General features: G+C 48.1%; 1 protein-coding gene across 1 annotated transcript; it reads right to left on the bottom strand.

Moving 5' to 3' along the window:
• Nucleotides 1-2148: 2148 nt before the first annotated feature.
• Nucleotides 2149-14922, bottom strand: LOC310670308 (uncharacterized protein). The gene is made up of 5 exons (XM_083425459.1): nucleotides 14681-14922; nucleotides 10397-10950; nucleotides 8284-8391; nucleotides 4982-5108; nucleotides 2149-3555 (listed from the first exon to the last, which is right to left on the bottom strand). The coding sequence occupies exons 2-5, from the start codon at nucleotides 10844-10846 to the stop codon at nucleotides 2264-2266; spliced, it is 1977 nt and encodes a 658-aa protein (XP_083281585.1). The 5' UTR covers nucleotides 10847-10950; nucleotides 14681-14922; the 3' UTR covers nucleotides 2149-2263.
• Between the last annotated feature and the right edge of the window lie 1011 nt (nucleotides 14923-15933).

Here is a 15933-nt window from a genome sequence, read left to right as displayed (position 1 = left end):
GGGGTGCTTGTGTAATTTCAATGTATACAAGTTGTACAAGTGACAATAAAGTATTTCAAAATATCAAATTTCAATATACAGTGGTGCCTCGCAAGACGAAAAGAATCCGTTCTGTGAGTCTTTTCATCTTGCGGTTTTTTCGTCTTGCGAAGCAAGCCCATTAGCGGATTAGCGCTATTAGCGCTATTAGCGCTATTGACAGTATGGCTTTTTAAGGCTTAAGGGATTAGCGGTTTTGCTGCTAAAATGCTTTTAGCAGCTTAGCGCTTCAGAAAAAGGGGTTTTGGAGCGAAAAAAAATCGCAACAATTTTCGTCAATTTTCGTCTTGCAAAGCAAGCCCATAGGGAAATTCGTCTTGCGAAGTGCCTCTGCAAACGGAAAACCCTTTCGTCTTGCGGGTTTTCCGTCTTGCGAGGCATTCGTCTTGTGGGGCACCACTGTACACACACACATTACATTTTCTGCTTTACAATTTAGAGTATTCAAACAACCTTAAAATATCAATGACTTCCCTTCTCTTTCCATGTTTCATTTTACATAGCATAAATCCCTGCATATTTTATATAAACTAAACCATTCAGTATTCCAATATTGCATCCACCAAAACCTACTTACACCGTTGAATTTATCCGAATGCTGCCAACGTTTTCAAGTGTGCACAATTTCCCCCCAAAATTAAGCCCATTCTTGGTTGGGCATAGGGTCACCTAGTCGCAGCTCCCTACAACGCAGGAATCTTTCGCCCAACGTGGGGCTCTCGAACCCACAACCCAGAGACTAAGAGCTTCATGCTCTCCCGACATGAGCTATCCCAGCGGACGAAATTAACCTTCGAACGTCAAAGCATACAGACAGCCCCAAAGGTGCAAATTTTCAAAGGTTTATTAAAGGGAAAGGGGGGCGGGTGACAAAAATATAGGATGAAAAGAAAAAAATCACTTTGCACTAGATCAGTGTTTCCCCAAGTGGGTTATACCGCCCCCCCCGGGGGGGGGGGTGCTGGAACAATCCAGGGCCTTGTGTGTAACCGGGGGGCATTTAATAAAAATAAGGGGGCAGTGGAAGCTTAAAGAAAGAAGAACGTTTTGAAGAACTGTACGTTTCATCTGTTGTGTAACAATGCTTACTGCCAGCAATATGTAGATAGAAATAAAGGTAAAGGGACCCCTGACAGTTAAGTCCAGTCGCGGATGACTCTGGGATTGCGGCACTCATCTCGCTTTACTGGCCGAGGGAGCCGACGTTTGTCCACAGACAGTTTTCCGGGTCATGTGGCCAGAATGACAAAGCTGCTTCTGGCAAAACCAGAGCAGCACACAGAAACACCGTTTACCTTCCCGCCAGAGCGGTACCTATTTATCTACTTGCACTTTGACATGCTTTCGAACTGCTAGGTTGGCAGGAGCAGGGACCGAGCAACGGGAGCTCACCCCGTCGCGGGGATTCGAACCGCCGACCTTCTGATCAGCAAGTCCTAGGCTCTGTGGTTTAACCCACAGCGCCACCCGCGTCCCATGTAGATAGAAACACAGATATCTAAAAGAGAAGAAATTTGCCACTGCATCTTTCTGTTTGTTTGCTTAAAGAAGGTAGGTTTCCAGGGGGCACTGAGTAATATATTTTTTTCTGGAAAGGGGGCAGTAGGCCAAATAAGTTTGGGAACATTTGCACCAGACAGACTCAGTGAGAAGTTCCAAAACATGCATGGAATAACCTTGCAGTGCGAGACGGCAGAGGGATGTCAAAAGGGAAGATGGATTTCACAGGGGAAGGGTCCTACTTTTAGCCCTGTAACTCTGGGAACAGGGGGAAGGAAATTTGCCAAACAGGATGGGATTTTGGGTCGCCCTGAGTGGCATGACCCTTTGGCACCAAGGCAAAGAGCAGGTCAGAGAAGAAGAGTTGGATTTGATATCCCGCTTTATCACTACCCTAAGGAGTCTCAAAGCGGCTAACATTCTCCTTTTCCCTTCCTCCCCCACAACAAACACTCTGTGAGGTGAGTGGGACTGAGAGACTTCAGAGAAGTGTGACTGGCCCAAGGTCACCCAGCAGCTGCATGTGGAGGAGCGGAGACGCGAACCCGGTTCCCCAGATTACGAGTCTACCGCTCTTAACCACTACACCACACTGGCTCTCGAGCAAGAGATGTTTCCTCCAGGCGCCTGGCAAAAAGGACTCTAGTTGGGTATGGCGGGGGGGTGACTCCATCTTGTGACTTTTGTTACATAATTGGACAAAAACCATAGAAGAGATTCAAGATCACTGGCACAGAAAAATTGAGACGGACATTTTTTCTTCTCCAGCTTCTTCGCAGCTCATGGAACAATCTGGGTATTGATAGGGTTTCGCCATCTGCAATTGATTTGAGACGTGGCCGGGTTTCTGTTCCGAGTAAAGCTCTCTAGACATTTCGACGGTTTCTCCCGTGTGGATGGTCTGATGAGAACTTAGGCTTTTCCTCCAAGCAAATCTCTTTCCGCACTCCAGGCATTCGTACGGTTTCTCCCCGGTGTGGATTCTCTGATGACAGCTAAGGCTAGTTTTCCGGGTGAAGCTCTTGCCGCACTCCAAGCATTTATATGGCGTCTCCCCTCTGTGAGTCAGTTGGTGCACGGTGAGGTAATTTTTCTGAGTAAAGCTTTTCCCGCACTCCGGGCATTTAAATGGTTTCTGCCCTCTGTGCTTCATCTGATGTAAACTGAGGTTCTTCTTCTCTGTGAAGTTTTTCCCGCACTCCAAACACTGATACGGCTTCGCCCCGGTGTGACTCCTCTGGTGCCTGTTGAGGTCCGTTTTCCGAATAAAGCTCTTCCCGCACTCCAGACAGGTATACGGTTTCTCCCCGGTGTGAATCCGGAGGTGATTTTTAAGGTGGCCTTCGTACCAAAAGCCCTGGCTGCACGCCAAGCATTTATACGGCTTCTGCCCAAAATGAACCCGCCTGTGCCTGTTGAGATCTTTGAGCTGGCCAAAGCTCTTTCCGCACTCCACGCACCTAAACGGCTTCTCCTCCCTGTGAGTCAGCTGGTGGATCGTGAGGTAATTTTTCTGAGCAAAGTTCTTCCCGCACTCGGGGCATTGAAACGGTTTCTCCCCTCTGTGATTCATCTGATGTGTGCTGAGGCTCCTCTTCTGGGTGAAGCTTTTTTCGCACTCGAGACATTTATACGGCTTCTCCACTGTGTGGATCCACTGGTGTCTCTTGAGGTCTGTCCTCTGACTGAAGCTCTTTCCGCACTCGGCGCATTTGTACGGCTTCTGCCCTGTGTGGATACGGAGGTGTTTCCGAAGGTAGGAACTTTTGGAAAAGCTCTTGCTGCAATTCATGCATTCGAAGAGCTTTCGCCCAGCGCTGCTTGCCGTGCAGATGAAATTGTCCTCGCACAAAGAGCACTGGCCGCTCTGTTTTCCGTCCTCCATTTCCTCTCCCACTGGGATTTCAGCAACATCGCCCCTTTGGGAGGAAGAGGATTTCTCCTTCCTCGTCTCCGGTTTTCCTTCTGCTTTTCTCCCCTGCTGTTCCTGCTCTTTACACCTGGCTCTTTCGTCTCCTGAGAAGAAGAGAGACAACATGTAAAGCCTGAAATTGAAGAAGTACGCTAACTAAGAATTGATTGCTGTTGTGGGAAATAGGGGAAAGGAGAAAAATCTGCTATACAAAGCGGGATTAAGATGGTTGTCTCCCCCCCCAACCTGAAGCATTTCCCAATATAGCACCCCACTCTTTTAATAATAATAATAATAATAATAATAATAATAATAATAATAATAATTTATTTATACCCCACCCATCTGGTTGGGTTTCCACAGCCACTCTGGGTGGCTCCCAACAGAACGTAATAATAATAATAATAATAATAATAATAATAATAATAATAATAATAATAATATGCTATGTTCCGGGTGCAGAGAGCACATTTCCTCCTTTTGCCTCCTTTTTTGAGAGAAATGCAAAGACGGTGTCATCCTACTGCTTAGCATTCTAAGGGATAAAACGAACTGGATTCCTCAAGAGGAAGGAAATTCGGATTTGAGAAGAGATGATGATGATAATTTATTTATACCCCGCCCATCTGGCTGGGTTTCCCCAGCCACTCTGGGCAGCTCCCAACAAAATATTAAAAACACAATAAAACATCAAACATTAAAAACTTCCCTAAGCGGTGCTGCCTTCAGATGTCTTCTAAAAGTCAGGTGGTTGTTTATTTCCTTGACATCTGATGGGACAGCATTCCATAGGGTGGGCGCCACTACCGAGAAGGCCCTCTGATTGGTATGTATTCAAATAAAGGAATACACACTGAGAGCCAGTGTGGTGTAGTGGTTACTCAGTGTGGTGTAGTGGTTAAGAGCGGTAGTCTCGTAATCTGGGGAACCGGGTTCGCGTCTCCGCACCTCCACATGCAGCTGCTGGGTGACCTTGGGCCAGTCACACTTCTCTGAAGTCTCTCAGCCCCACTCACCTCACAGAGTGTTTGTTGTGGGGGAGGAAGGGAAAGGAGAATGTTAGCCGCTTTGAGACTCCTTAAAGGGAGTGAAAGGCGGGATATCAAATCCAAACTCTTCTTCTTCTTCTTCTTCTTCATTAGATAAGCTGCCAGAAAACATGCCTTGAGGCAAATAGAGTTGCCATACGTCCAGGATTCGGCCATCGTAAACAGCTCCCAGTCGGAAAGTGCCTTAAAGTGCAACAACCCATGTCGAAGGTGTAGATTTTGACGAATTTCTTTTTAAAATAGCTCAAAAACTTTTTTTTTAGATGGACTTCCACTAGTTATCGTATCATAGCACTTGCGGAAAATAGGCAGAAAATATCTTATTCTCAGATGAGACCACCAGGGGGAAAACACATCTTGATTGTGAGGAAGAAAAGGAACATGCAACCCTCCCTGCCTTGTAATCTATTAAAAGGAAAAGCTTCACTGGGGTCTTATCATCCCCAAACCAAGGGAAAGTGCAGTGGGCAAGGGGCCTCACCCAAAAAGGCCACGATGCCACCATTCTCCTCCATGACTTCCTTGTACAAGGCTCTTTGGCTCAGATCCAGCAGGTCCCACTCCTCCTCAGTGAAACGCACAGCCACCTCCTCGAGCGTCACCAGACCCTGAAAAGGAAAAAGACCATTTCCCGCTCGCAGTTAATGCGACAGATAACAACAACAACAATTTATTTATTCCCCAGCCACTCTGGGCAGCTCCCAACAGAATATTAAAAACACAATGAAACATCAAACATTAAAAAGTTCCCTAAACAGGGCTGCCTTCAGATTTCTGCTAAAAGTCAGATAGTTCCTTGACATCTGATTGGAGGACGTTCCACAGGGCAGGTGCCACCACCGAGAAGGCCCTCTGACTGGTTGCCTGTAACCTCACTTCTTGCAGTGAGGGAACCGCCAGAAGGCCCATGGAGCTGGACCTCAGTGTCCGGGCTGGACTATGGGGGTGGAGACACTCCTTCAGGTATACTGGGCTGAGGCCGTTTAGGGCTTTAAAGGTCAGCACCAACACCTTGAATTGTGCTCAGAAATGTACTGGGAGCCAATGTAGGTCTTTCAGGACCGGTGTTATATGGTCTCGGCGGCCGTTCCCAGTCACCAGTCTCGCTGCCACATTCTGGATTAATTACAATTTCCGGGTTACCTTCAAAGGTAGCCCCACGTAGAGCGCATTGCAGTAGTCCAAGTGAGAGATAACTAGAGCATGCACCACTCTGGTGAGACAGTCTGCGGGCAGGTAGGGTCTCAGCCTGCGTCCCACATGGAGCTGGTAGACAGCTGCCCTGGACACAGAATTGACCTGCGCCTCCATGGACAGCTGTGAGTCCAAAATGACTCCCAGGCTGCACTCCTGGTCCTTCAGGGGCACAGTTACCCCATTCAGGACCAGGGGGTCCTCCAAACCTGCCCGCCTCCTGTCCCCCCAAAACAGTACTTCTGTCTTGTCAGGATTCAACCTCAATCTGTTCTGACCCCAGCGAGCACAACCAGAAAGTACACTTGAGTCAAGCCATTGGAAGGTCTAATGCAGGGACAGCAAACAGGGGGCCGGCCCACTGTCCCTCAGACCTTGTGGGGGGCCGGACTATATTTTGGAAAATAAAATAACGAACGAATTCCTATGCCCCACAAATACCCCAGAGATGCATTTTAAATAAAAGGGCACATTCTACTCATGTAAAAACAAGCTGATTCCTGGACCGTCCACGGGCCGGATTTAGAAGGTGATTGGGCTGGATCCGGCCCCCGGGCCTTAGTTTGGCTAAAAGGTAAAGGTACCCCTGCCCGTACGGGCCAGTCTTGACAGACTCTAGGGTTGTGCGCCCATCTCACTTAAGAGGCCGGGGGCCAGCGCTGTCCGGAGACACTTCCGGGTCACGTGGCCAGCGTGACAAAGCTGCATCTGGTGAGCCAGCGCAGCACACGGAAACACCGTTTACCTTCCCGCCAGTAAGCGGTCCCTATTTATCTACTTGCACCCAAGGGTGCTTTCGAACTGCTAGGTTGGCAGGCGCTGGGACCGAATGACGGGAGCGCACCCCGCTGCGGGGATTCGAACTGCCGACCTTTCGATCGGCAAGCCCTAGGCGCTGAGGCTTTTACCCACAGCGCCAACCGGGTCCCTGTTAGTTTGGCTAGCCATGGTCTAATGGGAAAGTGCAATGTTTCCAGGTCCAGAGAGACAAGCAAAGGACAGAGGAAGCCAGAGCTCCTCTCAGTGGCTCAGGAAAGGGCCTTCTCAGTGCTCAAAATTCCCCAGGTGCAAGGCGCATTTTGCAACTGGTGCAGATTAAATTGCGACCACGTGGAGACTGGCATCTCCACCTGGCTGGCCGCTCCAGCTTTCTCATACAAGGAAGCAAAAGAGCTCATTTATTGCATTTATATCACAACTTTTTCAGCAAGGAGTACATGGTTCACCCTCCCTCATCAGTTAATCCCAACAATGACCCTGTGAGGTAGGTTAAGAGGCTGTGACTGACTCCAAGGTCACCCAGTGAGCTTCATGGCAGAGTGGGGGAATTTGAACCCTGATCTCCCAGGTCCTTGTCCGACACCCTAACCACTGCACCACCCTGGCTTCCTAGAGTCCTGCTATGGGGCTGCTCTATAAATTACTGTACTTTTCGCTCTATAAGACGCACCAGACCACAAGACGCACCTAGTTTTTGGAGGAGGAAAACAAGAAAAAAATTATTCTGAATATCAGAAGCCAGAACAGCGAGAGGGATCGCTGTGCAGTGAAAGCAGCAATCCCTCTTGCTGTTCTGGCTTCTGGGATAGCTGCGCAGCCTGCATTCGCTCCATAAGACACACACACATTTCCCCTTACTTTTCAGGAGGGAAAAAGTGAGTCTTATAGAGCAAAAAATACGGTAAGTTGGTCAATAAATATGGGCAAAGCAAAGTGTCACATGGTGAAGGATCTGAAATATTTTCCTTGGAGCTTGAATTTGTTTTCGTTTTTTCTGGATTGTTAGGTTTGATGTTTTAACTGTTAGGATCATCCTACTCTCTTGTAGGATGCTGGTAGAGACACATGCCCGGCTGGCATGTTCTCTCTCTCCTGGTTGGTCATTCGGGGGCTTCAAAAGCTTTCTCCAGCCCGAACATCACAGCGATTGATACCAAAAGCATCAGCACACTTACGATCCTGTAGTATTTGCAGTTTGTGTAACAGAACTCAGTAGCACAGCATTTTGGCTAATCTACTTTTATTTACATATAAGACCCTTGGAGCATTCTGACTGAGCTCCTTCCTCTTTCTCATCAGACAGCAAAGAGAAGGAGACAAAGGACAATAGTCCCACTTTCCGGAGAACAGTAACGCAAAACATCCTGTCTCCGTCACTTCCCACACTGTGGAATGAAAACATACACCGTCATGTGATAGGCAACAATCTCATGACTGCAAACACGGAGCAGGAATCCTAAGATTAATGTGCTGTAAACCCGCTTTGAGATTTTTTCTTTCTTTTTTCTTTCAAAATATTGCTGTTCTCTCTGAGACGACGAGAGAGAAGACATGTTTCTTTGTCCTGATTTATGATTAATAAATCTGTAGTTATAATATGCTGATAGTGTGCCCTGGCTCAGAAGTCCGGGTCGCTGATTTACGTCAGAGCAGAGGTGATGGTCTTCGCACTGGGCCGCTGGAAGGAGATGGCCCAGCCGGGGCTAACCAGCTGGCCTCCCGGCCCTCTGCATGTCAACAATTCCTGCATTGCAAGGGGGTTGGACTAGATGACCCGTAGGTCCCCTTCCAGCTTTATGATCCTCTTACTTGATCTGTATGCTGAGAAGTAGCTCCAGCACAAAGAGATGATCTTTCCAGCTTCAGTGGAGCTTCCTTTGCCTCAGGAACATCAGCGGCCACTGCTTCAAACAGGCCCTGTAAGGAAAACAGGGATGAGAGAGAGAGAGAGAGAGAGAGAGAGAGAGAGAGAAGGGTTAGCAAAAAGAAACGCCCTAAGTCCGGAGTGGAATGTCACCTCTGAAGAGGATTTGTTGGGAAAGTGAGCCAACTGGCAGGGTTTCGCAATATTATTGGAAATCTCTGTGTTATCAGGATGAAACTGTCTCACACCAAATTTTGGGAGTAAAGAGAGAAATGGATGAGAAAAAGGATATACAGTGGTGCCCCGCAAGTCGAAATTAATTCGTTCTGCGAGTTTTTTTGTTCTACGAGTTTTTTCGTCTTGCGAAGCACCAATGTGTATTGACGGTTTCCCATAGGAATGCATTGGCGGTTTAAAAAAAAAAGGCGCAAGACATTTTCGTCTTGCGAAGCAAGCCCATAGGGAAATTTGTCTTGCGAAGCAACTCAGAAAATGGAAAACCCTTTCGTCTAGCGAGTTTTTCGTCTTGCGAGGCATTCGTCTTGCGGGGCACCACTATACATGGAATACATGTTAGGAGATTCCCGAATGTAACATGTCACTCAATAAAACTTCTTCAGACACTGAATACCTGGGTAGACATAGATAGATAGATAGATAGATAGATAGATAGATAGATAGATGATAGATAGTTAGACAGATAGATGATAGAGATATAGATAGATAGATAGATAGAGATGATAGATAGATAGATAGATAGATAGATAGATAGAGATATAGACAGACAGACAGACAGATATATGGGATTTTTAAACATTTATATTCTAAATACCTAAACAATAGAAGAAGAGGGATAATGGAATGACCGGTTGTAATATACCGTATTTTTCGCTCTATAGGACACACCAGACCATAGGAGGGGGAGAACAGGGGAAAAAATTTCTCCCCTCTCTGCTCAGCGCCCCTTCAGCGAAGCGGCAGGAGAAATGGAGCCCCTTCCATTTCTCCTCCCGCTTCGCTGAAGGGGCGCTGCGCAGAGAGGGAAAACTGTGCAGCGCCTCTCCAGCGAAGCGAAGCCTGGAGAGCAAGAGTGATTGGTGTGCACCGACCACACTCGCTCTCCAGGCTTCAGGCGGCTATCCGCAAGCCTTCGGAGCACAGCGGGAACTCCTGCTGCGCTCCGAAGGCTTGTGGATAGCTGCCTGAAGCCCCTGGAGTGCAGCGGGAATTCCCTGCACTCCGGGGGCTTCAGGCGGCTTCAGCGAAAGCAACACGAAGCCTCCGGAGCGCGGGGGGAGCTCTCCCTCTGCGCTTCGGAGACTGCGCATTGCTATCGCTGAAGCCAAGGAGCCTGCATTCGCTCCATAGGACACACACACATTTCCCCTTCATTTTTGGAGGGGAAAAAGTGCGTCCTATAGAGCGAAAAATACAGTAGCAGTTAAAGTTTAACAAGTACCATATTTTTCGCCCTATAGGACACACCGGCCCATAGGAGGCACCTAATTTTGGGGGGGGGGGAATAAAGGGAAAAAAATTATTTCCCCCCCAGGCGCGGGGCTGGGGCGGGGAAAGCCCGAGCTTCCCCCGACCCCAGCCCCCAGAACATGCAGCTCTCCGCAAGTGTGGGAGCCCAGCACTGGGCTCCCACGGCTTGCAGAGAGCTGTGCGAAGCTAAGCCTGGGCGCGCTGCGCCTCTGCGCTGTCCCCCGAGCTTGCGCGGCTGGCTGCAGGGAGAAGTGGGCTTCTCCCCGCCACCAGCCTCCAAACCACATCGGGAGACAGCGGGATGGTGCGCTGCGCCTCCCCGCTGTCCCCCGAGCTTGCGGGGCTGGCAGTGGGGCTCTCCAGGCTTCAGTGAAAGCCTGCATTCGCCCCATAGGACGCACACACACTTCGCCTTCATTTTTGGAGGAGGAAAAGTGCGTCCTATAGGGCGAAAAATACGGTAAGTTATTTTTGCTGCAGCCTCTAATATCCAAAACAATAAAAATGTTTTTGTTTATTTTATGAAAATACAGCCATCAGAACAAAATTATTAAGATGAAACTCTCTCACCTGCTGCTCTGCCTGCTTCTTCTCCTCTGCCCGGCTCAGGAGGAAACCTTCGGCCAGGGCCACCGCCTGGGAACTGGTCTCTGCTCCACATTCCCTGACCCAGTTCTCCATCTCCGGGGGGAGGACAGCCAGGAACTGCTCCAGGATCACCAGGTCCAGGATCTGAGCTTTCGTGTACCGCTCCGGCTTCAGCCACTGACAACAGAGGTGGTGGAGTCGGCTGCAAACCGCTCTGGGTTCCTCGGCCTCCTGGTAGTGAAAGTGCCTGAAACGCTGGCGCCAAGAATCCAAGCTGAGTGGGTCCTCCTCCCCCAGGACCTTTTGCCGGGTGTTTTCCCAGCATCCTTTGCTGCCTGCAGCTTGGACGGCATGGGATCCTCTTCCTGCCCCTGGGCCAGCAAATTCTGCCCCTTCCACCTTCAGCGCATGATCTGAGGCAGCCTCCAACATGGCTGAAAAACGTGTCCCTTTCCCTACTCAGTCAGATGCCGTCTTAAGGAAAAATCTGGCCAAAGAAGCGAGGAGCCGGAGACCTTCGCAGCCGAGAAAGATACCTAGGAATAAGAACATTTTGAAAATATTTCATTTTATCGATTGCAGGGAGATAAATAAGAAAAATAAAAAGTAAAGGGGAAATTAATACAGTGGTACCTCAGGTTACAGACGCTTCAGGTTACATACGCTTCAGGTTACAGACTCCGCTAACCCAGAAATAGTACCTCGGGTTAAGAACTTTGCTTCAGGATGAGAACAGAAATCGCGTGGCAGCGGCAGGAGGCCCCATTAGCTAAAGTGGTGCTTTAGGTTAAGAACAGTTTCAGGTTAAGAACGGACCTCCAGAACGAATTAAGCACGTAACCAGAGGTACCACTGTAAGGATACCTTTTAAAAAACATTTTAAAAGGCCAAGGACAACAGCAGTAGCAAAATACAGTGGTACCTCAGGTTACAGATGCTTCAGGTTACATACGCTACAGACTCTGCTAACCCAGAAATAGTACCTTGGGCAGTGCGAGGCCCTATTAGCTAAAGTGGTACCTCAGGTTAAAAACAGTTTCAGGTTAAGAATGGACCTCCAGAACAAATTAAGTTCTTAACCAAAGGTACCACCATATACGTTACAAAACTATATATAGTATATATGTAGATAAAGTCATTGTTTTCCGCCAGTGTACTGTAGCTCAGTCGATAGAGCACGAGACTCTTACTCTCAGGGTTGTGGGTTTGAACCCCATGTTTGGTGAAAGATGGCTGGACTAGACGACTCTTGGGGTCCCTTTCAATGCTGCCGTTCTATGATTCTAAGCAGGCTCCCCATGGAAGCTTTTAATGTTTGATGTTGTTGCTGTTTTTCCTGTACAGTGGTACCTCGGGTTAAGAACTTAATTCGTTCTGCAGGTCCGTTCTTAACCTGAAACTGTTCTTAACCTAAAGCACTTTAGCTAATGGGGCCTCCTGCTGCCGCCGTGCCACCGCCACACAATTTCTGTTACAGTGGTACCTCGCAAGACGAATGCCTCGGAAGACGAAAAACTCGCAAGACGAAAGAGTTTTTCGTTTTCTGAGTTGCTTCGCAAGACGGATTTCCCTATGGGCTTGCTTCGCAAGACGAAACGTCTTGCGCCTTTTTTTTTAAACCGCCAATGCATTCCTACGGGAAACCGTCAATACGCAGTGGTGCTTCGCAAGACGAAAAAACTCGTAGAACGAAAAAACTCGCAGAACGAATTAATTTCGTCTTGCGAGGCACCACTGTACGTTCTTTCAGGTTATGTCCCGCTGAAACCTGGAAGTACCAGAAAGGGTTACTTCTGTGTTTCGCCGCTCACGCATGCACAGACAGGCAAAATGACGTCATGCGCATGCGCATAAGCAGCGAATCGTGACCCGCTCTGCGCAGATGCGCCACTGCGGGTTGCGCTCTTTTCATGTTGCAAACGGGCCTCCGGAACGGATCCCGTTCGCAACCAGAGGTACCACTGTATTTCTGTTGGCGTGTCAGGGGCAACCCAGCCAGATGAGTGGGGTATTAGAAATATATGGTGGTGGTGACGAAGGCCTGCTTTTCTCCCCAGTCCCTCATAGAGTTGGAAGGGACCCAAGGGTCATTTGTGGGGTGCCTCAGGGTTCTGTCCTCTCCCCCATGCTTTTCAACATTTACATGCAGCCACTGGGAGAGATCATCAGGAGGTTTGGGCTGGGTGTTCATCAGTATGCGGATGATACCCAGCTCTACCTCTCTTTCAAATCAGAACCAGTGAAGGCAGTGAAGGTCCTGTGTGAGTGCCTGGAGGCAGTTGGAGGATGGATGGCGGCTAACAGATTGAGGTTGAATCCTGACAAGACAGAAGTACTGTTTCTGGGGGACAGGAGGTGGGCAAGTGTGGGGGACTCCCTGGTCCTGAATGGGGTAACTGTGCCCCTGAAGGACCAGGTGCGCAGCCTGGGAGTCATTTTGGACTCACAGCTGTCCATGGAGGTACAGGTCAAATCTGTATCCAGGGCAGCTGTTTACCAGCTCCATCTGGTACGTAGGCTAAGACCCTATCTGCCTGCAGACTATCTCGCCAGAGTGATGCATGCTCTGGTTATCTCCCGCTTGGACTACTGCAATGCGCTCTACGTGGGGCTACCTTTGAAGGTGACCCGGAAACTACAACTAATCCAAAATGCGGCAGCTAGACTGGTGACTGGGAGCGGCCACCGAGACCATATAACGCCGGTCTTGAAAGACCTACATTGGCTCCCAGTACGTTTCCGAGCACAATTCAAAGTGTTGGTGCTGACCTTTAAAGCCCTAAACGACCTCGGTCCAGTATATCTGAAGGAGCGTCTCCACCTCCATCGTTCTGCCCGGACACTGAGGTCCAGCTCCGAGGGCCTTCTGGCGGTTCCCTCACTGCGAGAGGCCAAGTTACAGGGAACCAGGCAGAGGGCCTTCTCAGTAGTGGCGCCCGCCCTGTGGAACGCCCTCCCATTAGATGTCAAAGCGATAAACAACTACCTGACATTCAGAAGACATCTGAAGGCAGCCCTGTTCAGGGAAGTTTTTAATATGTGACATTTTAGTGTATTTTTCATCTTTGTTGGAAGCCGCCCAGAGTGGCTGGGGAAACCCAGCCAGATGGGCGGGGTACAAATAATAAATTATTTTTTGTTGTTGTTGTTGTTGTTGTTGTTGTTGTTGTTGTTGTTGTTGTCCAACCTCGGAATCCACTGCCGGAATCTCAGCTAAAGCATCCCTGACAGTTGGCCATCTAACCTCTGCTTTTCAAAACCTCCAAGGAAGGAAAGTCCATCACCTCCCGAGGGGGAGGCCATTCGACTGTCAAAAAGCTCTGACTGTCAGAAAGTTTTTCCGTATGGAATCTTCTTGCTTGTAACTGGAAGCCATGGGTTCGAGTCCTGCCCTCTGGAAGAGGAGAAAACAAGCTTGCTCCATCTTCCATGGGACAGCCCTTGAGATATTTGAAGATGGCTCTCATTTCTCTTCCCAGGCTACCCATCTCCCTCCGAAGGCTTGCAGACCCTTGATCATCCCGGCCGCCCTCCTCTTCCCCCACCTTCCAGCTTGTCAATATCCATTTTGTCCAGCCCTACTGGGCTTCTCCCCACTTGGGGGCTATCTTCCCACCCACCCCTTCCGTTTCCCTGCTTGCATTTCCCAGGCTCCCAGTCCCTACTGCAAATCTGGTGGTGGTATTATTATTATTATTATTATTATTATTATTATTATTATTATTCAGGGAAGTTTTTAACGTGTGACATTTCCATGTATTTTTTAATCTTTGTTGGAAGCTGCCCAGATTGGCTGGGGAGACCCATTCAGATGCGTAGGGTACAAATAATAAATTATTATTATTATTGCTTTTTCCTGGAGGGGCGGGTGGACACAGCGGTACGCATACCCCTAAACGCATATCTGTCAACTTTTCGCTTTTCTTATGAGGAATCCTATTCAGAATAAGGGAATTTCCCTTAAAAATAGGGAAACGTTGACAGCTATGCCTAAACATTTTGTGAATTTTTGTCCATTTACTGTCTTTATTTGAACTATAAAATGGTGGTTTTCTTGAGTCAAAATGAGAGTGCCCCCTAAACATTTTTTTTTAGAAAAAAAGCACTGATCATTATTATTATTATTCAGATTTACACACCGCCCTTCATCCAAAGAACACGGGGCAATTTTGCAACGTGAAAACACAAACATGCATAACAAGAATAATCATAACAATAAATAGCAATGACACCCCCAAGGCCAAATGCAAGAGGAGAGAGACTCACCAGATTTCCCTGCTACCCCGATTTAAAGAAACACCCGGCTCCTTATGCAGGATCAGGGCGCAACCTCGCCGCAAAGCACCCTCTGCTCTCCATAGGATCTCCTCTCCTGCTTCCTCGATCTGCAAGGCAGGATGGGGAGGGGCCTTGGCTAGGGAGGCCTTTGCCCTCCCCCCTCCAGCTCCCCAGATTTCGCTCCTCTCTAGGATCCGGCCTCCGGTTAACCCTCTGAGGACCGGGGAGGAAGATCGCTGCCTCCTGCAATCCTATGGCCGCCTGCGCGCTGCAGAGCTGCGATCCCGCGCCTGGAAAGCTTGGAAATTGCGGAGAGCTCTGACGCACCGCTGGATCACTTTTTCTCTGCTTGTTGCAGCAAGCTGTCACTCTCCGGACTAGCGTGCTGCATGGATTTTAATTGGATTCTTATTTTTATTTTTTACACACACAGACACACACACACGAGACTAGGAATAAATGGACAATTGATGGGCTAGCTCGGTTGGTAAAGCGTGAGACTCTCCCAAAAAAAATTATTTTCAAGTTTATACATTTCACCAATTTTACAATCATCTTAACATTGCGAAACTTGACTTCCTCCCCCCCTCTTTCCAGCGGTTGCTTACATTTATTCTTAATATCTTGTGCATATCCAAATCAACTTAATTTGCTCATTTATTCATCCACTTTAAATATATACTCTTACAAAACTGCAGGCCATTACAAGAATCGTGCCAATGTTCTTACCTGTTTTACAATAAATATTCAATAAACCATTTCCATTCTTTTATAAAATGCTTGTCATCCTTGATTTCTTATTCTTCCAGTATGTTTAGCCATTTCTGCATATTCCGTAAGTTTTGGATCCATTATTCCTTTGCTGGGACTTCTGCTTCTTTCCATTTTTGGGCAAGTAACATTTTTGCATACATGAATAAGTTTCTATACTGTTTAGGTAGTTCTATCCCTATAATTCCCAAAACAATTGCTACATGGTTTTTAATTGGGGGAAAAAATTAACACACACACATTAGAGACTAGGAATAAATGGATGGGATAACTCGGTTGGTAAAGCATGAGAGTCTTCATCTCAGGGTTGTGGGTTCGAGTCCCATGTTGGGCAAACGATTCCTGCATTGCAGGGGGTTGGACTAGATGACCGTTGGGGGTCCCATTCCCATTCTATGATACATTATTTGTTCTCCCCCAATGGAGGGGTATGGAAAGTCGAGTCCACCAAGCCAGGGTCAGTATTGAGA

This window comes from Podarcis tiliguerta (assembly GCF_965153285.1).
Source record: "Podarcis tiliguerta genome assembly, chromosome: 2".
Classification (NCBI taxonomy): Eukaryota; Metazoa; Chordata; class Lepidosauria; order Squamata; family Lacertidae; genus Podarcis; species Podarcis tiliguerta.
Note: the sequence above shows the minus strand (reverse complement) of the source record. Positions and strands in the feature narration are given on the sequence as shown.